Genomic DNA, 21,266 nt, shown 5'->3' on the forward strand with positions numbered 1-21,266 from the left:
GGTGCAGTTGGCCATTAAGGGGCCCACATGCAACTTCGCTGGTCATCCTTCTTCAAAAAGTGGAAGGGCACTGTATTTTTTTAATACTACGGCATCCTTGGGCGAAGCGAAGCTGAGAAAAGGAAGCGCAGTATGCGGCCCGCGCAGTAATCACGTCGCCTGAGCATGTTTGCATGGCTCTCGAGTAAATGGCCGTGGAGGTTTTCTAAATATATGACATTTTAGTGAGTTTTAGTTGAGAATTTTAGTGAATTTTAGTGAGTGCACAAACGCGACGGACGTTGCGATGTTCCAGTAATCTGACACGAACCGCTTGTGGCGCTACCGCCGCCAGAGAGAGAGCTAGGTGCGCAGCCTGTGTCCGTAATGTATCCCGAAAGCGATGGCCTTCGAATCTGTGTAGCGGCACGCATATGGACGGTCAAGGAGCACCAAAGAGGAAATATCAGTAAGATCCAGAGGCCCTACCCTCTGGATCCACCAGTGACGTAGGCGCACTGGTGGTTCTTTCATCAGTCATGTTGTGCGCTGTTCAATTCGAACGTCTCTCTATCTGTCTTTCTTTTTGTGTGAGTCCGATTCGTGTGCCCACAGGCTGGAGGCCGAATGCAAAAATAGCTGCGCGCGAAGCTTTTCGTGCCCTCTAATTAAGTTCCCATGATAAAAACGGAAACCATTCCGGTATTCCGTTCCTCGCCACCCAGCAGTTATATACAGTGTCCATGGCCATATAGTGGCCATGGACATTTGGAGGCGAAACCCAGTCTGTCGTTCAGCCACTCACTCACTCACTCACTCACTCACTCACTCACTCACTCACTCACTCACTCACTCACTCACTCACTCACTCACTCACTCACTCACTCACTCACTCACTCACTCACTCACTCACTCAATCAATCAATCAATCAATCAATCAATCAATCAAAAAAAGCAACACATGAACCGGTCTTTCTGCGCTCTCCTAGGCGGGGAAAAAGCGAGTTACGCAGTGAGCTGATGCCTGTGCTCTGCGCGGAGGCCAGGGCTGGCCAGTCGACGCCACCATCTCGCCCTTCAAAGTCAATTCGCAAGCAGCGACCGCAACGAGGCCAAAACGAAGCAGGAAGTGCAAACAACTCGGTGTTTACTTACACATAAGCGTATACAGCCGGTATATACGAGAAATGCCGCTTCGGCTTCTGCTGCTTGCTCTTTGCCCAGCGGCGACGAAGACGATTACACGGTCTTGGCGCATATATCGACGCCTCAACGAAACGGCCTTCAGGGCCGCATGGAATGTGCTGTTGGCAGGCGGCGCGCTCATTGTCAGCGTGCCGCTTCACGAAATAGCGGAAGTGTTCGCGACGCGAAGTGCGCGCTTCGAGCACGGCTGCGAGCACGCGCACGATGCCCATGGCACCCGCTGTCCTACAGCACGCTCGTCGCTGCGCTCTAAAGCTTCCGATCCCGGCCCAAGCACGCGCGCCACAGTGCGGTGGAGGCCTGTATGCTGAGATTGTCGCAGGGTGATCCTAAAGGGGCGCCTTGAATTTAAAGGACTCACGAACACCGTTTTCTACCCTCGGTGTTCAACAAGGCAGCATGCAGACAGCCCTCGGAAACAAACTGCACTATCTAACGAGGCGCCAGAGGAGCAGATAGCAAGAGCGCTTACCTTGTTCCTCGTCTAAACTTGAATAAAGCGAAGGGCTAACTTTACCCGTTCCTTCTTGATGCCACAACCAACATCACTCGGCCACGACGAAGAGCAAGTAGCAAGGGCTAATAGGTGGTTTCCGACTCCACGCCCCAGCCAAGGAAGCAGATCTCGAAGCTTTTGCAAACTGCATCCGCCGGAAGTAATATCTGAGCCGGAAACACGTCCTTGTCGCGCCATGTTTTTGACATGACCTATTAAGATCGAAGCGGGCGGCCTGTCACATAATCACGGCAATTGGCGTAAGCTGCTCAAGTAAACTTGCCGCACGCTAGTAGCAAATGCCCAGTAAATTCTGGCCATGGGTAGTCGTGGAAGCCGGTAACGGAAAGAACAGGAAGGTAATACTATGCTAAAGCTCGCTAGTGAACGTACAAAATGAAATTATTTTTCGGATGAATGGGCAACGTGCTCAGCTGCGTTCCCCTCGTTGCATGCCATAAGTTTCGGGATGCAATAAATTAGCTTTAGGCAGTAATTTCTCGGTATAGAATACACTCGTAGTCGCGGCTTCCTAGACTTTACGCCACAGTATACACATTAGCTGTTTTGGAAAATCTTGTGCAAGTCAGATACTCGGTCAGTCAGGACTCTCGAAATGCTTGCGTATAAAAAGATGCAGGCAAATTAGAAACCGATTTAAATGTAATTTCCCTGTTTCTTGAAGGATATAATTATCACGTAACGTCACTCCTTTCAGCGCACAGTAATCTGTTCCGTACATAATTATTTCTTTCGTTCAAGGTAATTGCCCCCTCAACCTAATTGCAGCATAAGCGCAAACGTGCATACAATCCATGCATGTTATGTAGCTGTCCACGCGACCGCACATGTCGCACATTGTCGCACAATCACGCTTCGCGCTGACGCCATCGTTTCGGTCGTTCTCCTCCTCGCAATGGCGTGTTTACGCGACTGGGCTTGATATAAACCGCGCGCGCCGCCGTCATTCGTCGAAGGCGGCGTCAACATCAGCGGCGGCGCATGGTTCGCATCACGTGGCCGCTGAGAGCGTCTTCGGCACTGCAGACGCCTGTCCAACGACAGCGCACAAAACTAGATAAAGACAGCGCCGCTATAGGACCAGCCGCAACAGCAGTGGCGGAGACAGCGCTGTCTTTAATATAACCCGACGGAAACTTTCTGCGGTAGCACAACTATACGCGCACGCGCTCGCACTTGCGGAGTTTCTGCTTTTGTGTTAATACGCCAAGTATAGTGCCGACGTTTTGCTGGCGGTTTACGGGGTAAGGAAAACCAGCCATAGACATCAGAAGGCCAAAACTAGCAACAGCAAGTAACGGAAATTCTTTTCCTGGGCAACGTTTTTATTTGTTATAGGAAATAAAGCATGAACAAATAAATTATAACAATAATTTGTGAGATTTGTTTTACGCTACGTGTAATCGCTGGCACTCGCGGACCAGATGTAGATGCGCAATAAAAAAAGAAATATATGTTCCAGCTTCGTATAGCTTTGGCTGCTCTGCTACAGAGAGTTGTAGCCAGGTGTAGTTGCATCATGCTATCGGTCTGCGCACGCGCTAGCATGGCGCGTGCGAAAAGCAACAAAATCTACATTTCAGGAAATCCCGGCCACGGCGGCCGCATTTCGATGGGGGCGAAATGCGAAAACACCCGTGTACTTAGATTTAGGTGCACGTTAAAGAACCCCAGGTGGTCGAAATTTCCGGAGTCCTACACTACGGCGTGCCTCATAATGAGAAAGTGGTTTTGGCGCGTAAAACCCCAGAATTTAATTTTTTTACATTTCAGGATAGAATGTCCGATAATCCGCGCAGCTCGAGGAATTTAGCACCGATCAACAACAGTTCGCGTCGTTATCGGGATATGTGGGACGTAAGGGCCGAACTCTTGGATCTCTGTCATATAGAACCGAAACCATTTAGAAGCGCATAGACACGCAATGTTTACTTCTAAGTGAGCTTATCAAATCTGCTACGCGTTTGCGCATGCTGTTCTGTTGCCGATTATACAGACGCTCGAGGCGAGTTCGCGCCGTCGTGCTGTCCTGCTATCGACAGCGCATGCGCGGCCCACGTGCGGAGGTTTAGAATTTCTCCAGAGGCTGGCAGCGAATTTGTCTTCAAAAGCGACGAAGCCAAGTGGACGCACTGTCACGTTGCGCTCAATCGGTTCTGCCGGAGCCAGGGCGTGCGTTGTTGCTTCCGCTGCTATGCCGTAAGCGCCGCGCACGCATACATTAGCGTTACTGCCATGGTCCATGCATATAAATAGGTTGGGAAGTGTGGAACGAAAAGCGTGCCAAAACGTATCGCCAGAGATATCAGTTAGCGGTGCACGATTGAAGTGCGACTAGGTGAGGGAGGGGGGATAAACATTGAAACTAGAAATCCCACGTGAAAAAAAAAAAAATGTACGAAATGTTTTCATACTGTCATACGAGCAAATATTCCGTTTCAAATATTTTTGCTGTACTAAAACAAAAGAAAGCTTTTTTTTTCTATTTCTCAATTTAGTAGTCCGTTCTTGGTGACTCTTACCAACCGGTGATTCTGGCGCAAGACTTGTCAAGACTGCGCAAACCAGCTGCTATGTCGTGCGGAAGGGCGTTGCTCACCTAACGCGTCGTTTCACCCGAAATTTTTTTCACTTCCTGGCGTGTTTTTTTTTTTTTCGAAGTGTCGCGTGCGCTTCATTTCAAATTTTGCGCGACCCAGCGCACGGTATTCATTCACGAAAGGTGTGAGTGAAAGTTTTTTGTTATGGTGCAAGTTCACGCTATACGGTATGACACGCTTGTCTCGTCGTGACGATAAATGCGCAACACTCCGCGAAAAAACTTCGCGCTACGTTCGTTCATTCCGTAACACATGCTCTGAGTTTTCTAAAAGATGCATGATGTGGAGCAGTGTTGTCATGTCTGCTAACTGTTGGATATGAATACGCGGTGTCGCACGGTATTGCACATGATTTTGTGAAAAGGTTTCGCATATGTTTCTATACATTACGACTGTGTGCTGCCCATAGTACTTTTCATCCATTGAAACATGTATTGTTGGTAAATTATACTGGTTGATTTATTCTAGACGAATAAAGGTGAAGTTGCTTTTGAAACCTCTGTAACATTTAACTCCATCTTATTCGCTTGCTTCCCCAAGGAACCTACTAACATTCGCGCCAAGCAGCATAAGATCTGCAATTTGCGGTTATTTTTCATTTTTTGCTTGCTGTTAGCTGTCCCCCCTATACGTAGATGGCGAAGGTTGCAACGATTTTCTTGACATGTGGGCTTCTATAGAAGCTTCGCTACCAGTTTACATATACCTTGGTTACTGCGGCGGAGCTGCGTCCATATACCTCATCGTGGTGCATGCGTTGGTCTGGGCGGAACGGAGAGTAGACGCCAGGATAAATCTATGTGATCCTTTCTTTGGGCGCTGACTGGGACCGGTGGTCTTCCTTCGGTCGTTCCTATAGACACGCCTTCGGCGCAAAGCTAAACCCAATTGCTATAGCGTTCAATCGTTTGCCTAAATTCGGGAGAAACTTCCTTTTTTCTAATGTATCGCATTTAAAAGATGTTGACACCGTTAGGTGGCGGCTACTCCTTTCCACATACAGGATTCTCCTTTTCTTTTCTTTTTTTTTTTTTGCTGCACCAAATTGTTTAAAGATTGCATATGGCACATAGCACAATTCTAACCCTTGATATAAATCACTCGTTGAGGCGGCCATTACTCCTACGAGAAATAAGGCTGTTCAACTGAATAAACGTAATTACACTAATTAGTGTTAATCAATTACCTTGCGCCCCACATTTCGATCTACGTATTATAGCCGCTGAGTTCGCACGGCGAATCCGCTTGGAGCGAATTCTCTGGACAGCACCAGTTATTATCAATAATTAATTTTCGAAGTGTCCGGCAAACCGCATCGACGTTCTAGTTACCTTTTTTTTATGAAACCGCTGTTTTATGCATTGAAGTACAAAAGTAACTGGAAAACCAATGCATTTCGACGGCCGCATTGAAAATTAATATTTTGGAAATCGTGCTGCCCAGACAATTTGTTCCAGGTGGATACGCCTTGCGAACTCAGCTGCTATAATTCGTAGATTGAAATATGTGGCATAAATTAATTAATTAAAAAGTTATTAGCGTAGTTACACAGCAATTGAACATTTTGACTTCTCTTAGAATAGCCGCCTCATCGAGTAATTCAGATCTAGGGTTAGAATTGTGGTATCTGCCACCGGCGATCTTTAAAAAACTTGGTGCAGCTAAGAAACGACAACAACCTGCATAACAAAGATAATACGGTGTGACACGCCGGCACTGAACCAAATAAAGCAAACAATGACAAAGATGCGAGACAGTCAGGTGATGTAAATGCACTATAGCAGTTCACTAGAGAAAAAAATGTTGCAGGGAGGCTGTTAAGGGAAGTTCCGCAGCGCTTTCTTTTAAGAAAACGTTGTTTTATGCATTGAAGCACAAAGGTAACTGGAACACCAATGCATGTCATCAGACACTTCGAAAATTAAAATATCGAAACTGGTGCGGTCCAGAAACTCGTTCCATTAAGTGGATGCGCTTTGCGAACTCACCAGCTATAATTGGTAGGTTCAAATATGTGCCGCAACATAATGAAGCAAAAGGTTAGGGCAATTATGTTAATTACTTTATTAGGCGTTTTGATTTCTCGTAGATGTAATGGCCACCTCGTCGAGTGATTTATAGCGAGGGTTAGAAATGTGCTATCTGCCAAAGGCAATTCTTAAGGTGCTTGGGCCTTCTAAAAAAATGGCTGTGGCTTAGGTAAGGTTAAGCCCAGGATGCGAAGCATACTAGCCTTTATTTTAGTTGTTGAACCACTGTTTAGCCTGGTGAACTGCTGCTGCTTGGCTATATTTGGTTCGGCTAGACGAAGAAACAACTTATGCGTTACTCTGCTTCGCCTTCAAGAGTGGAACGCGACAGCGTTCCCGTCGACCCGCCATTACAATGGGCTACGGCGCAGCGACTACGCGCCCCGCATTGGACGCGGTGAGCGTCGAGCAACGCAGCGTTCGGCGCGGCAACGAAATGTGCGCCTGAGCAAGCGACGCACGCTCGTTTCTAAGGCGATACCGCATTCACTAGAGGCGCTTTTGTACCGCTTTGAAGCATCGTACTCGTGGCTCAGTGGTAGCGTCTCCGTCTAACACTCCGGAGACCCTGGTTCGATTCCCACCCAGCCCATCTTGCAAGAGTTGAGCCAAAGCCACTTCTCCTCTGTCGTGACGTCACGGTGTCACGTGGTATTGAAGGCGACACCGCCACGCCTGAGGAGCTGGGTTGAGCTCTCGTAATATGCTTCGCATAAAAAAAATAAATAAACACCCGATATACGCGTTATGGGTGGGGCTCCACTTATCACCGTGCCTTAACCGTAAGCAGGAGTCAGCCGCTAGTTCGAGCGTGAATTCAGGACCAGTTCGGAACTCCGCGCAGTGATTCAACGACAGTGTCTCAAAACGCTCGTTGTTTCGAGTGAACAATGCAGGAACGCTCCCCTTGCCACCGTTTAGTACCCCATAGCCGCTCATGGCGTCCGTCAGGAGAATGTGTTTTCCCACCGTTATTTATTTTTTTTTTTCGCTCAAGATCGGGACGTCGTGCAAGAACGGGACGGACGCCAAGCGGGACGCTGAGTGGATCGGCCAACGTCACCCGTGTCTATAGGGCTGTGCGAATAGTCATTTTTGGGACAGTATTGAATAGTTCCACAAACGAATCGAATAGCTTTCGAATAACGAACAGCCGTTGTCATAAATAATATAAAACGATGTCTGCATCCCAGTATTAAATTTTGCAAGTTTCTGTCATTACACAGTATGTTGTGAAGCTTATGTTGTTTGTTAAAGTACAAACGGAGCAGTAGGAGCAAACAAGTATCTTCTTCGCGTGCGTTAAGAGAGTGCAAATGATCGCTGCACGCCTGTAAAGAAGGGTCATCTAAGCGACGTAGCCTGCTCCACTACGCAAGTTGTCGTGTTTTGTGTCTATGCTATGCCCGCGTAGTTGAAAATTTACCATGCTGTCCCAGTGTTGTGTTTAATTGGGCGCAGGTGACATTTTGAAATATTCTAGACGTATTCGAAAAATGTTCGCATTTACGAATGGTGATGATTAGATTCGAAGACCCAATCAAATAGGACACTATTCTATCCTTTACGCGAAAGTTGCGAATATTCGCACGCCCCTACCAGCTTCACGTTTTTGGGTAGAAACCGGCGTCGAAACACTGTCTTCTGGATGACGTCTGTGTGAATCAGGGCACTATCTTCGGGATCGGCCCACGAAAACGTTCAGACAGACACAAGAAATCGCGCTTAGTTCCCAAAGAATGCTAAACGTATTAGGATGTGAGTAACGATGCAGTCTGCCTAGTTCAGTATTATCTAATCGAGGGACCGGACCACGCATCAGTGCTAATGAGGGCTCAGCGGCGTATGTACGCCGATAGCCACTGGCCCGTATGAGCAAACGATTATCCTCCTGTCACCATCGGACGGTTCTCGCACGCCCCGTGACTAAGCCTCCGCGCATCAAGATGTGCGTGGGAAAGGCACGCTGCCTGGTATCGCGTGGGACGACGGCGACTCGCGAGCCAACAAACAACGCGTACTTTCCGTTGTTTCCCGTTCGCGAAACGCGCCCTTTCCGGAAGAAGCTTTTCGCCGAGCGCCATCTTCGGCCGTGGGCCAGTCTTTTTCGGGGAATCAATTATTCACGCTTCGTGACTCTCGATGTCGTTCGGTCGGGACGTGTTCGGCTCCTGCTGCAAACTTCTGCAAGGGTGCGAAAGCTTAACCATGCTGCGCTGGCCACGTGACTCAAGTTTCTCCCCAAACGTGATAGCGCACAGCCTTTCCTGCCAGCAGCCTCGCTATCTCCAGACACGCGCCCGCCTGGCTTCGCTCGCCGAAAGACGCGCTAGTCGCGGCGGAGACGAAGCGACTCGACTGGTTTTTCAAGAAGTCGACGGCTACAGCGGCAACGGCGGGCACGCGACGGCCTGCAAGGGGAAACCAGCAAAGGGAAAGGGCGCGCCTTCGTATTCATCGTCCAAAAGGGAGGGAGGCGGTAGTTGATACACGAGACTTCACGAAGAGAGTAAGGGGGGAAGGGGGTGAGTGACGTCGTGAGTGGGCCCCCGCAGCAGGATGGCCGCGTCTCACCGAGACTCGTGATTGGTCGAAAGTTGGCGCCCGGGAGAAGGAACTCGTTACGCCAGTTCCGCTGTCTGCGCCATGCTTCTTTCCTGGCGCTCTCTTTTTCCCGCCAGCCACAGTCGAAGGGGCCGCCGCGCTCCTGCAACAAGTGTCAGTAGTACGAAGCGTTCGTGAACGCTCCGCAAGTGGTCCGCCGGCCGTCGCTGCTTTTCTTTATTCTGGTGAGTGCGTGGCAGCCGGAGGTGCGGCGAAGCGGCAGCCATGGACCAGCTCTTCGGGAATCTCAAGGGCTTTTTCAAGACTGACTTCACCGTCATCGACAACAATGTGTTTCGGCTGCACTACAAGGCGACCGTGTGCATTCTCATCGCCTTCAGCATTCTGGTGACCGGCAGGCAGTACATCGGCGACCCCATCGATTGCATCAGTAAGGACGCGGTACCGCCAAACCTGCTAGACACCTTCTGCTGGATACACACCACCTTTTCGCTCACGGATGCCTGGCACAAGAAAGTGGGCGTCCAAGTGCCTTACCCCGGCGTGGACAAATACACGCCGGGCGAGAAGCGCGTCTACCATGCCTACTACCAGTGGGTCTGCTTCGTGCTCTTCCTGCAGGCCGTGCTATTCTACGTGCCTCGCTACTTCTGGAAGGCTGTCGAAGGCGGCCGTATCAAGAACCTCATCCTGGGCCTTAACAATCCGATCCTCCCCGACGAAGCCAAAGAAAACAGTCGCAAACTGCTCGTCGAGTACCTGGCCATCAATCTGAACAACCACAACATTTTCTTCTACGGATACGTGGTGGCCGAGGTGTTCAACTTCGTCAACGTCGTCGGCCAAATGTTCCTCATGGACATGTTCCTCGGGGGCGAGTTCTCCAGCTACGGTTCCAAGGTGCTGCAGTTCACCGAATGGGACTGGTCCGTGCGATACGACCCCATGATCAAGGTGTTCCCAAGGCTAACGAAGTGCACCTTCCACATGTACGGTTCCTCAGGCGATGTGCAGAAGCACGATGCCATGTGCATCCTGCCCATAAACATCATCAACGAGAAGATCTACGTCTTCCTCTGGTTCTGGTTCATCATCCTCGCCTGCATGTCTGGTGTGGTGCTCATTTACAGGGCGTTCGTCATCTTCCTCCCCCGCATCCGCTTCATTGTCCTCCGGCGTCGCGCGAAGCTCGCCAACAAGGACTACGTGGAACGCGTCTGCGACCGCTGCAAGCTCGGTGACTGGCTCGTCCTGGACCTGCTGTGCAAGAACATGGATCCCATCAACTTCCGAGATCTCATCAACGACTACGTGCGACGCCTCGACCACAAGAGCATCGACAACGCGTAGACGCTGGCCGCGCAGTTTCTCTCGTGCGCGCGTTTCTCGAACACCGACGACCGACCGAAGGCACGATGATTTGTAGCCGACCTTGACACCGGCAAGTCCGTGCCTCACCATTCCTCTATATTTTTTTTTTTCTCGCGAACCGGCAGCTCGAGATATCTGTCGGCATGTATGCGCTACGCTACTGCGAGAAAGACAAACCAAAATGGCGTTAGCCGCCCGGAGCCAGTAATCTAGCCGAACTACTACTTTGACTTGAGCTGCCTTTACAGCGTGCCTTCAGGCAAGGCATTGCAAGTGCCAAGATGATGATGGAGGGAGCAATATCAGAGATGCCTATGCTGCCACTGTTATTATTTTTGTATGTGAGTGTGTCTTTTTGTGTAATCACTGTCATGGTAGCTGTGAGCCTATAGGAACAAATTACTTCATATGCAGTTGAACACTGGAACGAAAAACAAAATGAATTGCTTTAGTTGTATGCTGTTTTCTTTTTTTCCTATTCTGTCATCAAGAATCTCTATTCGTTCACGTTGCGATCGCTGCTTGAAGTGCAAGCGTGCTGGTTTTTTTTTCCTTTGTTTTTGCATAAGTGTTGCAATCCATACTCGTCGCGGTGAAGAGAAGCAATATTTTCATCCTTTTTGTGTGTGTGCGTGTTACTCAGTGCCTTTGAGGTAACAACAAGATCCAAGTCTTCCAGATTTTCTTGTGCATTCCTTGCGGCTTGGTCTCTTATTTAACGTTGCACAGAGACTGCGTTCGCAAGCATTCCCATTTTTGCCCCGCAGTGTGGTACTTCTTTTGTACTGTTTTTTTTTTCGAACCATGATTTGTTATTGGAGATGGTTTCTTGCATATATCAGTTACACTATTAGTACATAATATAGCGTCAGCTAGTTCTGTCTCGTTCTCTGGTTACCCGGAGAAGTGCCTTGCCAAACTTCCTTTATTTTTGTACGGTCGCCAGTTGGAAGATAAAAAAAAATATAAGCGAGTATTGTGTATTGCCAGGGCGTTGTTTAAATGCTTTATTTTTGTACTGTGCAGCGTCACATGTAAGATAAAAAAGAAACAGTGAAATATTTTTTTTGTGTGTGCGTGTGTACGAATGCGTGGAAATGCCACAAAGCAACAAATGTCTGGTTTATCATGGTGCGACGAATAAATGTTACATACAAGACGTTCTTGAGCTGTGTGCCTGGTTTGTTCTTTCGCGTAAGTTTGTTTTCCAGACCGATCTTACCACAGCTCATGCGCGGAGAGCTGCTGCGAGCGCCATGATGCTTGTAGCACTTGGCGGTGCTTTTCTTTTTTTAATTAGTTGCGGCGATTCCATTTTACTCCGCTTACTTATCCATCATATTGCGTACGGTCACTTGTTCCTCGTCTATGCGTGACAACAACACCCACAACGTACTGACGAAGCTGCCGTAATCGCACCTTCCTAGCGCGTGCTTGCGCACAACCTAGCAGTTAGCGTTATGCTCATTCCCTCACTCTTGTTTATGCGAGCATAATAGATGTTACTGTACCTCGTCGCGATGACTGTGGATGTCGGCGTTTCGCAGCGGAGCGCCAGTACCGATTCCCTTTCATATACCCATGGAGGTGTAACGCTAAGAGGCTCGTTCGTGTACTGCGTTTTGGCCCTGCACGTCAGGAACCTCTGGGTTGTCGAAATGAATGCTGACTCACTCTGCTATGACGTGTGTCTTCCTTTTTGTTTTTTTGCGATGCTAAGGCCATCCGTAGATGGATGTCATAACTTATAAGCATTCCCTCTGAATCGGGATGGTGGCGGATGCCACCAACCTCGTTTATTTTTACCTTTCTGCTGCGTTTATTATCGTCCCTGAGGATCTGTCGTTCCTTATATATATATATATATATATATAAAAAAAGCCGGCAAATACCACGCGCTGTGGGAATCCATACTATGCGAAGCAGTGTGCTACATGAGCACATGCTACATGTGCTACATAACCTACATGACGCGCATGTCATGATATTGTTGTCATGACCGATCATTTATGTTCGTGGTACACTCGTCACACTCTGCCGATTGTGATGCACACCAAGTTAACGAAACGACCATGAGAGCACCAAGACGCAGGCGGCTAGATAGATACTGTCCAAGTGGCAATTGTTCGCCAGGAACTGCTTCGAATTAAAAAATAGAAACTAAATTTACTGCCCTAAACAGTAATCACTTTTCATTTTGCGTGTTCCGCGCCTTTACGTCACCATTACTCCGTTCATTAACCTTTCCTGTTTTACCCTTGGTGCCCAAGGTCTCGTGCAGCTGGGGTAACCGCTTTCATTGTTCCCTAGATGAATACTGCCAAACGCGAACAAAATATATTCTGCATACGGTTTCTGCAGTATTCCCACGCGCTATCCACGTATAGTAATCAACATTTTTCCTTCGACGTCACCTGCATGGTGGCAGGCGCAATCCCAGGCCGACAGCAAGAGCGGAGTCAGTGTAGCGCGTGCCGTCGAGGTCAGTACCCACCATGTAGCCCTTTGGCAAGCACGCTCTACCTTCCGTTTGGTGCCGGCGTGCCACCTCCGTGTCCCGCCGCGTCCCATCACGATCGTATTTCCTGCCGCCGTCAACAATGGCTAGCGTGCTTCCCGCTCCGTTCTTGGCTTCTGTCCACCGCCGCTCGACGGACGTCGGCCCGGCAGGGCACAAGACAACCCCCTTTCGCAATAGCACGCCGCTTCCTGATCTGCACCAAGAGTTCGATCGCAGCTGCAGGATAGCGTCACGCTTGCGAATGGCCACCGAATGGGTGTACGAGCGAATATAACCTTTGCACGTTCCATCTTTCTTATTTCTCGGCAGGAAAGAGGAGAGGTGCGTGGGTCAGGGCAGACGCATAAACAACTGACGCAAGCGTTCGGATCGTCGTGTATTTGCGAATTCTAATCGGCGCTCGAGTGTTGACTAAGTGTTCGTTCTAGTATTACGCGTTCCGTACATAGTTTGTACTATAGTTTTAAACTATTGTATAACTCGACCCACCTATGCATGTGTGCGCTCAAGCTTCGAGGTTCGTTCATTGCCATCGCAGCCGTCTTCGGTAGCTCATGTTGCTTGGCTTTGTTTTCCTTGAGGGACCGATTCATCCGTGTAATTCTTTACGAAGGCACCTATCGAAACGAAGACTTAAACACCAGACCCTCTTATCGAACGTATTCTGGAATCGGAGCTAGATCACTGTTGAGGGGTGAAACAAGCCGTGTGCAGCCTTTTTCACTGAATGAAATTAAGCTATTGGGGGCGCTCGGTAATCGCAGCGGAAATCAGAGACACCGAGTCAACCCTCCGTTTGCCGCCGTACCTGGCGCAAGCTTGGCAGAAGGATGACTGCCATTCTATAGCAGGAATTTCCTATAGTCGCTTACGAGACGCAACAGGACTCTCTCCTGTAGTGGTCTCGTTGCTTTTGACAAAAGCCTGTGCAAGAGAGAAGCAGACTGTATTGTTTCCATAAATGTACCTTCTTTCTCCAAGGATATCTTAAAGCACGAATGAGTTGACTTAATGCCGACGGGATCTCTCCAGTGCCTGCTGCGGTCATTTCTTTCCCTGCCTTGTTTCCTCCTTGCCTGCGTAATTATCTTTCTCTATAAGAGGGAACGAGGAGGCTCATTCGGTCGCCCGAGGTCTCACTTACCGGTCGACCCCCGGAAGCCCCCAAACCACCGAAACTATAATCAGAAGAGAGGATATGCGCGCATACCATGAAATCGTAGCATACTATAGACTCAATCGCCAAATCTACCCGGGAGCGGACAGAACGCTCAGTAAGAAAGATGAGGTGATGTGGAGGAAATTGCAGACGGGGGTTTTTCCAAACCCCGTACTCTACAGCAAGTGGCATCCAGGAGTGTACAGGTCAAAGTGCAGGTTCTGTGATGAGACAGCAAATCTGGTTCACATGGTGTGGACATGTCCGGCTAAACATGATAACTCGCGAACTCTAGAATCCTGGGAGGCTTTGCTCCGCAGCCCAGACCCCAACGTCCAGCGGGACATCATCGGTCAAGCCCTTGCTGCTGCTGCGTCTCAAGGCATTCCGGCCGACGGCTAGGGGCGAAGGGGGAGAAGCATTTCTCTTCTGACGTTCATTGACTGATGTTTTTAATAAAGTTCTTCCTCCTCCTCCTCTATGTAATTATTCCCGTCACTCGTCTTGCGCGTTCGCTCCTTTGCTTGTTTTTGTTTGTTTGTTTTTATTGCAGTAGCAACTACAGGGACGCTAGAGGCGCATTCGCGCCGTCGTTATCGCGCTACCGCGCTGACGGCGCATGCGCGCGACGGAGCGGGGACGTCCAATGCGTTTGGCTACGAAAACGACGAAGCGAAGCGGACGCACCGTCAACGCTGCGCTCAATCGCCTCGATGGAGATGCAGAGGCAGCGTTCGGCGTGCACGCCTTCTGCTGCTGGCATGATCGAGCGTCGTGCGCGCGCACGCAATATGAGCACCCTATTCGGTCATTCAAGCGACTATAGGCGGCGCGACGGTAGCTACGGGGGCGTGGCTGCTGCACATGTGTTACGGCGCCAAGTAGTCCGCCAGCGTTTTAACGCGATAGCGTTAAGGAGCTCGTGTCGCAGAAAAGCCGGTGTCGTCGGCGTCGGGTGTCGGCGTCGGCGTTGACCGTGAGCGATAAATCACGGCAGGCGCTTCATAAATAAAAAGCAACTTCCAAGATTGGCCCGGTGGGAATCGAACCAGGGTCTCCGGAGTGTGAGACGGAGACGCTACCACTCAGCCACGAGATCGATGCTTCCAAGCGGTGCAAACGCGCCTCTAGTAAATGCGGTGTTGCCTTCGAAACGAGCCGTGGAAAGTTATACTGCGGTGTATATCGGTAATTATGAACATGTAACGTACAGAAGTCACAATTACACGAGTTGCGAAGTGCGTTTCCGCTGCATTTCTTCTGCGCTTTCCGCACACGCAGAGCCATCTTGCGGCAAACACAGAAGACCCCCTCCTCTCAATGTACGGCGCTGCCCCGACAGGAGGCGCGCCGCACGCGCATTGGGACCGCTGCCAGGCGCGTCGCGGGACTCCCTCTCCCCTGAACGCTTCGCCGTGCTCCCGGTTTAGATCACTATCTCTCTGCCCGTGCCGATCACGACGTTTGGCTGGCGTAGATCGTTTCCCCTCCGAGACACCGAGTTCTTTGGTTCGTTCCGTTCGCTCAGGCGCACGTTTCGTTACCGCGCCGAACGCTGCGTTGCTCGACGCTCACCGCGTGATAGGTGGGCGCTAAGTCCGATGCGGGGCGCATCGTAAGTGATCGCTGTGCCGTAGCGCATTGTCGACCCCTTGGCGGGTCGACGGGAACGCTGTCGCGTCCCACTCTTGAAGGCGAAGCTTAAGCGTCCTCCAATTTTTAGAGTTCTTCTGGTTGCTCGGAACCACCGTGCTCGAAACAGACGCTGAATCGACGCAGCTTCACGTGCGACGGTTTAGCGTTTGCCCAGACGCGGAAGGAAAAAGCTGCAAAATAAGTAAACCTTTACAGTCAGTGGTGTGTTCTGTCTTAAGTCTTGCTATTAAGGAGTTTACGTTTTCTCTTCGCCAGCTTAAAACTAACGTGAATGAAAACACCCGACTCTTTTCAGAAGCGCTCTCACATGCGCGCGCTCTTCCTCAGCTTTCCCTTCATTGCCACAGAAAGTTGCCCGCGGGTATAGCGTTTCTGCGGAGCTGCTGTGTGTGCATGCTATGGTCTGAGCCGTAAACATGAAGATAACGATAATCTAATCCTTTCACTCGACGCTGACTAAGGCGGACAGTTTCCCGTCGGTCTCGTGCACCATCGAGTTGTCACACCAGCAATGCTACTGGCGACGCTCATCAGAAAATAAATAGGAATAATAAATTCTGGGATTTTACGTGCCAAAACGACGATCTGATTTCAGCACGCAGTAGCTGGGGGGAGGGGGTTAACTTTGACCTCGTGGGGTTCTTTGACGTGCACCCAATGCGTGGCACACGGGCGTTTTTTGCATTTCGCCCACATCCAAATGCGGCCTGGATTCGATCCCGCGATATCGTGCTTATATAGCAGCGTGACGCTATAGCCGCTTAGCCACCACGGCTAGCAGGCGGCGCTCACAACGCCAGCGTTGTGAGACGACTGAAGACTCTACTGGCAGGGCGCTGTTCCTCCCGTAAAGATGGTTTATGTATTTATATGCGCTGGCATTGGGAAATTAAGCGTGATGCAATGTTGCATAATTGCATTGTATTTCAGCATTATTTTCTTCGTTCCGTCGTCAGACGATCGTTTACCCGCGCCCCTCTATTTATTGCATTCATGTCGAGTTTTTTCGTTAGCTTTCTTTACGCACAGGTACGTCAATCTCTCTTGTTTTTTTTTTTCAGTTCGACTTTGCTTGACAGGTTTTTTTTTTTCTTCTCTCTTTTGGTCAAAAGCAAGCTGTCCGGGGATAACACACAGACTGCATATTGTGGTTAACTTTCGACAACGTTGGTGCTAATTACGCCCGTACTGTTAGCTCTACCTATACTCTACGACTAAAATCTCACTTCTTGTCTCGCTGAAACCTATGTTCTGATGCCTCTTGCTACTCGCTACGACTCTCCGGAGGCGCTAAAGCGCCGTTTATTGACCGAGAGGCCAGATGGATACCCAGATCACCCGTACACTAAGCCCGTGTTACGTAGCCAAAGAAAAACCTTGTCTTCAAAATATGCATATCCAAAGTGCATGTTCTAATGTACTACAAATGCCTTCGTTGAACGCAAACCCCAGGCGAGAATGTCCTGTAGCTCCAAATGCGAGACACGCCCCAAGGTGTGCGAAAAAAAAAAAGGAACGGACCGTGAAGGGCATTCTTCCCGACGCTCACTGGCGACTGTACAACAGGCGGCTTGTATGTGAGGGTGAAGCTCTAGCTCAGAAATGGCCGCCGCAGACCGACGCTATTGTTCGCTCAAGCACGTCACTGAGGGTGATTACGGCAGCCATAAGAAAGCGATCCGATTGAATGGAGTGCACAGACAGCAGTACGTATTGTTTGGTTTGTTTCCGTTGCTGGCGTTGCGTCTTTTCTTCGCGCTGTTTTTTCATTGTCAAGGTTTTTGGCAGCCGAACGTGATATACGTCCTGTGCGGTTATGAACAAACTCACCAGCAAGGACCGCCGCTCCTATATAGCGTTTGTTGGGGGCAAGACGGCAATCCTTTAGTTAGTACGACTAACGATCCTTGTCCTTGGGAATAGGAGCACATTTTATTAAACTTCTTTTTACGCAACACTTGAGAGCGGGCTGATTGGCAGCTCGAAGAGAGAGAGAGAGAGAACAACTTTAGTGAAACTGCCTGCAGAGTCGGTTAGGCTCCCTCCACGCAGGGAGGACAAGCTTTCACCGCGACGTGGCCACTACGTCAGTCTCGTGCATTGTGCTCCTCGAGGTCTGCGTGCCTCGCTACTTCCGGGGATCCGAGAGGGTCGCCGCCCCCTTCCTGGGGGTGCTGCTCCCTTCTCCTCGGTTTCGCGCGGTCGCTGCCTCTCTAGAGCTGCCGAGACCTGCTGGACGGCCTTGAGTTGTGTCTCTTGGTCATAGCTCCTCGTTGCAGCCTCTAGCTGCGGCGGGATCGTTGTCTTCTCGCTGGCTTCTCGCGGATTTATACTACAGTCCCAAAGGATGTGGGCCGCGGTGGCTCTCTCCTTAGCGCACAGTCTACACACGTCACTTGCGTACACGCTCGGACACACGTGCTTAGCTAGCACCGGGGTGAGCAGGGACCCCGTCTGTAATTGCCTGTATAGCACTGCCTCCTTCCGGGTAAGCCCCGGGTGAGGTGGCGGCATAGTCTGTCTGTTAAGTCTGTACCACTTCACTATTTCGTTGAAGGTGGTCATCTTGTCCTTGGCACTGCACCACGACCAACACTCCGAGTCGGCCGTGCTTGCAGCTGCGCGGTTGGTTAGTCCTCGCGCGGCTGAGTTGGCCGTCTCGTTGTGGTTCACGTTCCCGCGTTCCGACACGTCACTGCCCATATGGGCCGGAAACCACTTGATCACCACAGCTCTTTTGTGTTCGATGTGTTCGGCATTGCGCAGTATGCGCGCGGCCTCACTACATACCCTACCCTTGGCGTAGTTCTTCACTGCCGTTCTAGAGTCACACAACACTGTAGTGCATCCGGGGTCGGAGATGGCCAAGGCGATGGCCACCTCCTCCGCTCGGTGGGCCTCTCGAGTCCGGACGCTCGCCGCGGTCTTCGTTGCACCCGTCGATGCCCCGACAGCCACCACCGCGTATGCGTCGCTGCTCCCTCGATACTCCGCCGCGTCCACGTAGACGGCGCCTTCTTCTCTGGCGTGGAGGTCCACGAGAGCCCTGGCCCTCGCCAACCTCCGCTCCTTGTTGTGCTCGGGGTTCACGTTCCTCGGGATCGGGTAGACCCTGAGCTTTCTGTTGATGCTATCCGGTATAGGTACGTCTTCCTGCTGGTTGCCTTCCCTCGGCTCGAGGCCAAGGTCCCGCAGTATCTGTCTTCCGGTTCTCGTTTCAGAGAGACGCTCGAGTTGCGCCGTTCTCTGTGCTTCGGCTATTTCGTCCAGCGTGTTGTGGACTCCCAGCGCCATGAATTTTTCGGTACTCGTGCTCCCGAGGAGGCCGAGTGCCGCCTTATACGCCTTGCGTATGGTGGCGTCTATCTTCTTACGTTCGCTCGGCCTCCAGTTGTGGAAGGCGGCAACGTACGTTATGTGGCTAACTGCGAAGGATTGAACGAGCCTAGTCAGGCTCTCCTCCTTCATCCCCGCTCTTCTGTTGGACACCCTCTTGATGAGTCTCATTGCCGCGGCCGCTTTGCCCACGAGCTTGTTGACAGTTTCACCGTTAACATGGTTTCGCTGGATGAGCAGCCCGAGCACTCGAATCTTCTCGACCTCCGGTATTACCTGTCCTCCCGCTGTCTTGACCGTAATCTTGGGACGCTCGTACTTGGCTTCCATATTCTTTCTTTTCCTGCCCGCTCCTGTCGGTGGAATCACCAGCAGTTCTGACTTGGCCGGAGAGCAAACGAGTCCAGACCCGCCCAGCTGTTCCGCGATGGCGTTCACCGCTTCTTGCAGCGTTGTCTCGATGTGTCCGTCGCTTCCTCCCGGTACCCATAGCGTAACGTCGTCGGCGTAGATGGTGTGCCGGACTCCCGCTACTCTTTTTAGCCGGTTGGCCACCCCGATCATCACGAGGTTGAAGAGTAGCGGGGAGATCACCGAGCCCTGCGGAGTTCCCACGCTGCCCAGCTTCTTCTCTTCGAGCTTCAGGTCTCCCGCGCAGATTTCGGTGGTCCGTTCCGTCAAGAAGTCTTTGATGTACTGGTAAGTCCTTCTGCCCATGTTTAGCCTGGATACTTGGGCCAAGATAGCCGAGTGCCTCACTTTATCGAAGGCGCTCTGCAAGTCCAGCCCGAGTATGGCTCTGTTGTCATTGGTGCCCGTCGTATCGTCGATGATCTCGTTCTTCAGTAAGATCATGGCGTCTTGCGTCCCGAGCTTCTTACGAAACCCGATGATGGAATTTGGGTAAAGCTCCGATTCTTCCAGGTAACGCTGCCACCTGTTCATGAGAACGTGCTCGAGGACCTTTCCCACGCACGAAGTCAGCGAGATCGGCCTGAGGTTCTCTATGTTGGGCGGCTTGCCAGGCTTGGGGATGAGGATCGTCTTGGCTGCTTTCCATTGCTTGGGCAGCCTTCCTTCTTGCCAGCACTTGTTGTAGAAGTTCGTGAGCGCTTCGATGGCCGCTTCGTTGAGGTTCTTGAGCGCTCTGTTGGTCACTCGATCGGGACCCGCGGCGGACCTGCCATTGAGATCCTGCAGGGCAACTCTGACTTCCCACGTCTGGATGTCTCGGTCTAGCGTCTCGTTCTCGTTGCCTTGGTAATCTGGGTGTCTTTCCGTGGGGGTGGTCGGTAGGTACTTGGCGTCCAAGCGCCTCTTGACCTCGTCCTCCCCGTGTTCGCAGATCGCCTTGTGTAGGATCCTGGCCAGGTTGTTTTGTTGGTGGCCCTTGGTCTTGGTTTCGTCGAGGAGGTGCCGCAGCATGTTCCACGTCTTGCCCTTGTGCATCTGTCCGTCGGCTTCGTTGCAGGCCTCGTTCCACTGTTGGGTGCATAGCACCCTGCAGTGGACCTCGATCTGCCTGTTGAGCTCGGCGATCTTCTTCCTTAGACTTCGGTTGGTTCGTCGCTTCTGCCACCTCGCCTTTATGGACTGCTTGGCTTCTATCAGGTGGGCCAGCCGACTGTCCATCTTGTCTATCCGTTCGTCCGTCTCCAGCTCTCTGGTGGCTCCTTCCGTCGTCTCAACGACGTTGGCCGCCCATTGCTCGATGTCTGTAATGTCCAGTTGCACCGCGGGTAGCGCCTTTCGAAAGGCGTCCCAGTCCGTAATGCGATGCTTCCTTATGCCGCTGTTGCCTTGGCCTTCGAGCGGTACGACGACCTCTACGATGTAGTGATCGCTGCCCAGCTCTTGGCCTGTGTTTCTCCATGTTGCTTCTCTCGATCCTCCGTCAGTTTTGACGAAGGTAAGGTCCGGAGTGGTGTCTCTCGTAACCGATGTGCCGATCCTGGTGGGAAAGGCCGGATCCGTGATTAGGTTCAGTCCCACGTCGGTGGCGTCTTGCATCAGCTCTCTCCCCTTGACCGTCGTTCTGTGGTAGCCCCAGTCTTGGCTCGGAGCGTTAAAGTCTCCGCACACTACGAGCGTATTGCTCCCCGCGACTGAACTCGCTTTGTGGAAGAGTGCCTTGAATTTCTGTTGTCCGTGGGACGGATTGCTGTAGACGTTCACCAGGAAAGTGCTCTCCTTCCTCCTCTTTCCCGTGATTACTTCCACCGTGCAGTGTTCGATGGCGCTTCTGCCGATCGTTTCGTGTTCCATGAAGGTGATCCCTTTCCTAACGAAGGTGCAGACCCCTCTGCCCTTGCCCTTGGACGTGTCC

The 21,266-nt window shown here is 51.1% G+C and overlaps 1 protein-coding gene, 1 long non-coding RNA gene and 1 pseudogene across 2 annotated transcripts in view; 1 reads left to right on the top strand and 2 right to left on the bottom strand.

The window, feature by feature from the left end:
• Positions 1-21,266, bottom strand: part of LOC139060510 (uncharacterized) — an 83,710-nt gene that overhangs the window by 8,125 nt on the left and 54,319 nt on the right. The window lies entirely within an intron of this gene.
• LOC135910785 (innexin inx2-like) lies at positions 8,868-11,431 on the top strand. Its single transcript, XM_065442881.2, has one exon. The coding sequence runs from the start codon at positions 9,162-9,164 to the stop codon at positions 10,245-10,247; it is 1,086 nt and encodes a 361-aa protein (XP_065298953.2). The 5' UTR covers positions 8,868-9,161; the 3' UTR covers positions 10,248-11,431.
• LOC135914322 (uncharacterized) lies at positions 17,733-21,196 on the bottom strand (annotated as a pseudogene).

This window comes from Dermacentor albipictus, chromosome 5, assembly GCF_038994185.2.
Source record: "Dermacentor albipictus isolate Rhodes 1998 colony chromosome 5, USDA_Dalb.pri_finalv2, whole genome shotgun sequence".
NCBI lineage: Eukaryota > Metazoa > Arthropoda > Arachnida > Ixodida > Ixodidae > Dermacentor > Dermacentor albipictus.

Excerpts from the sequence above, each read along its gene's own strand:
- LOC135910785 (XM_065442881.2), top strand. The coding sequence starts at position 9,162 with ATGGACCAGCTCTTCGGGAATCTCAAGGGCTTTTTCAAGACTGACTTC.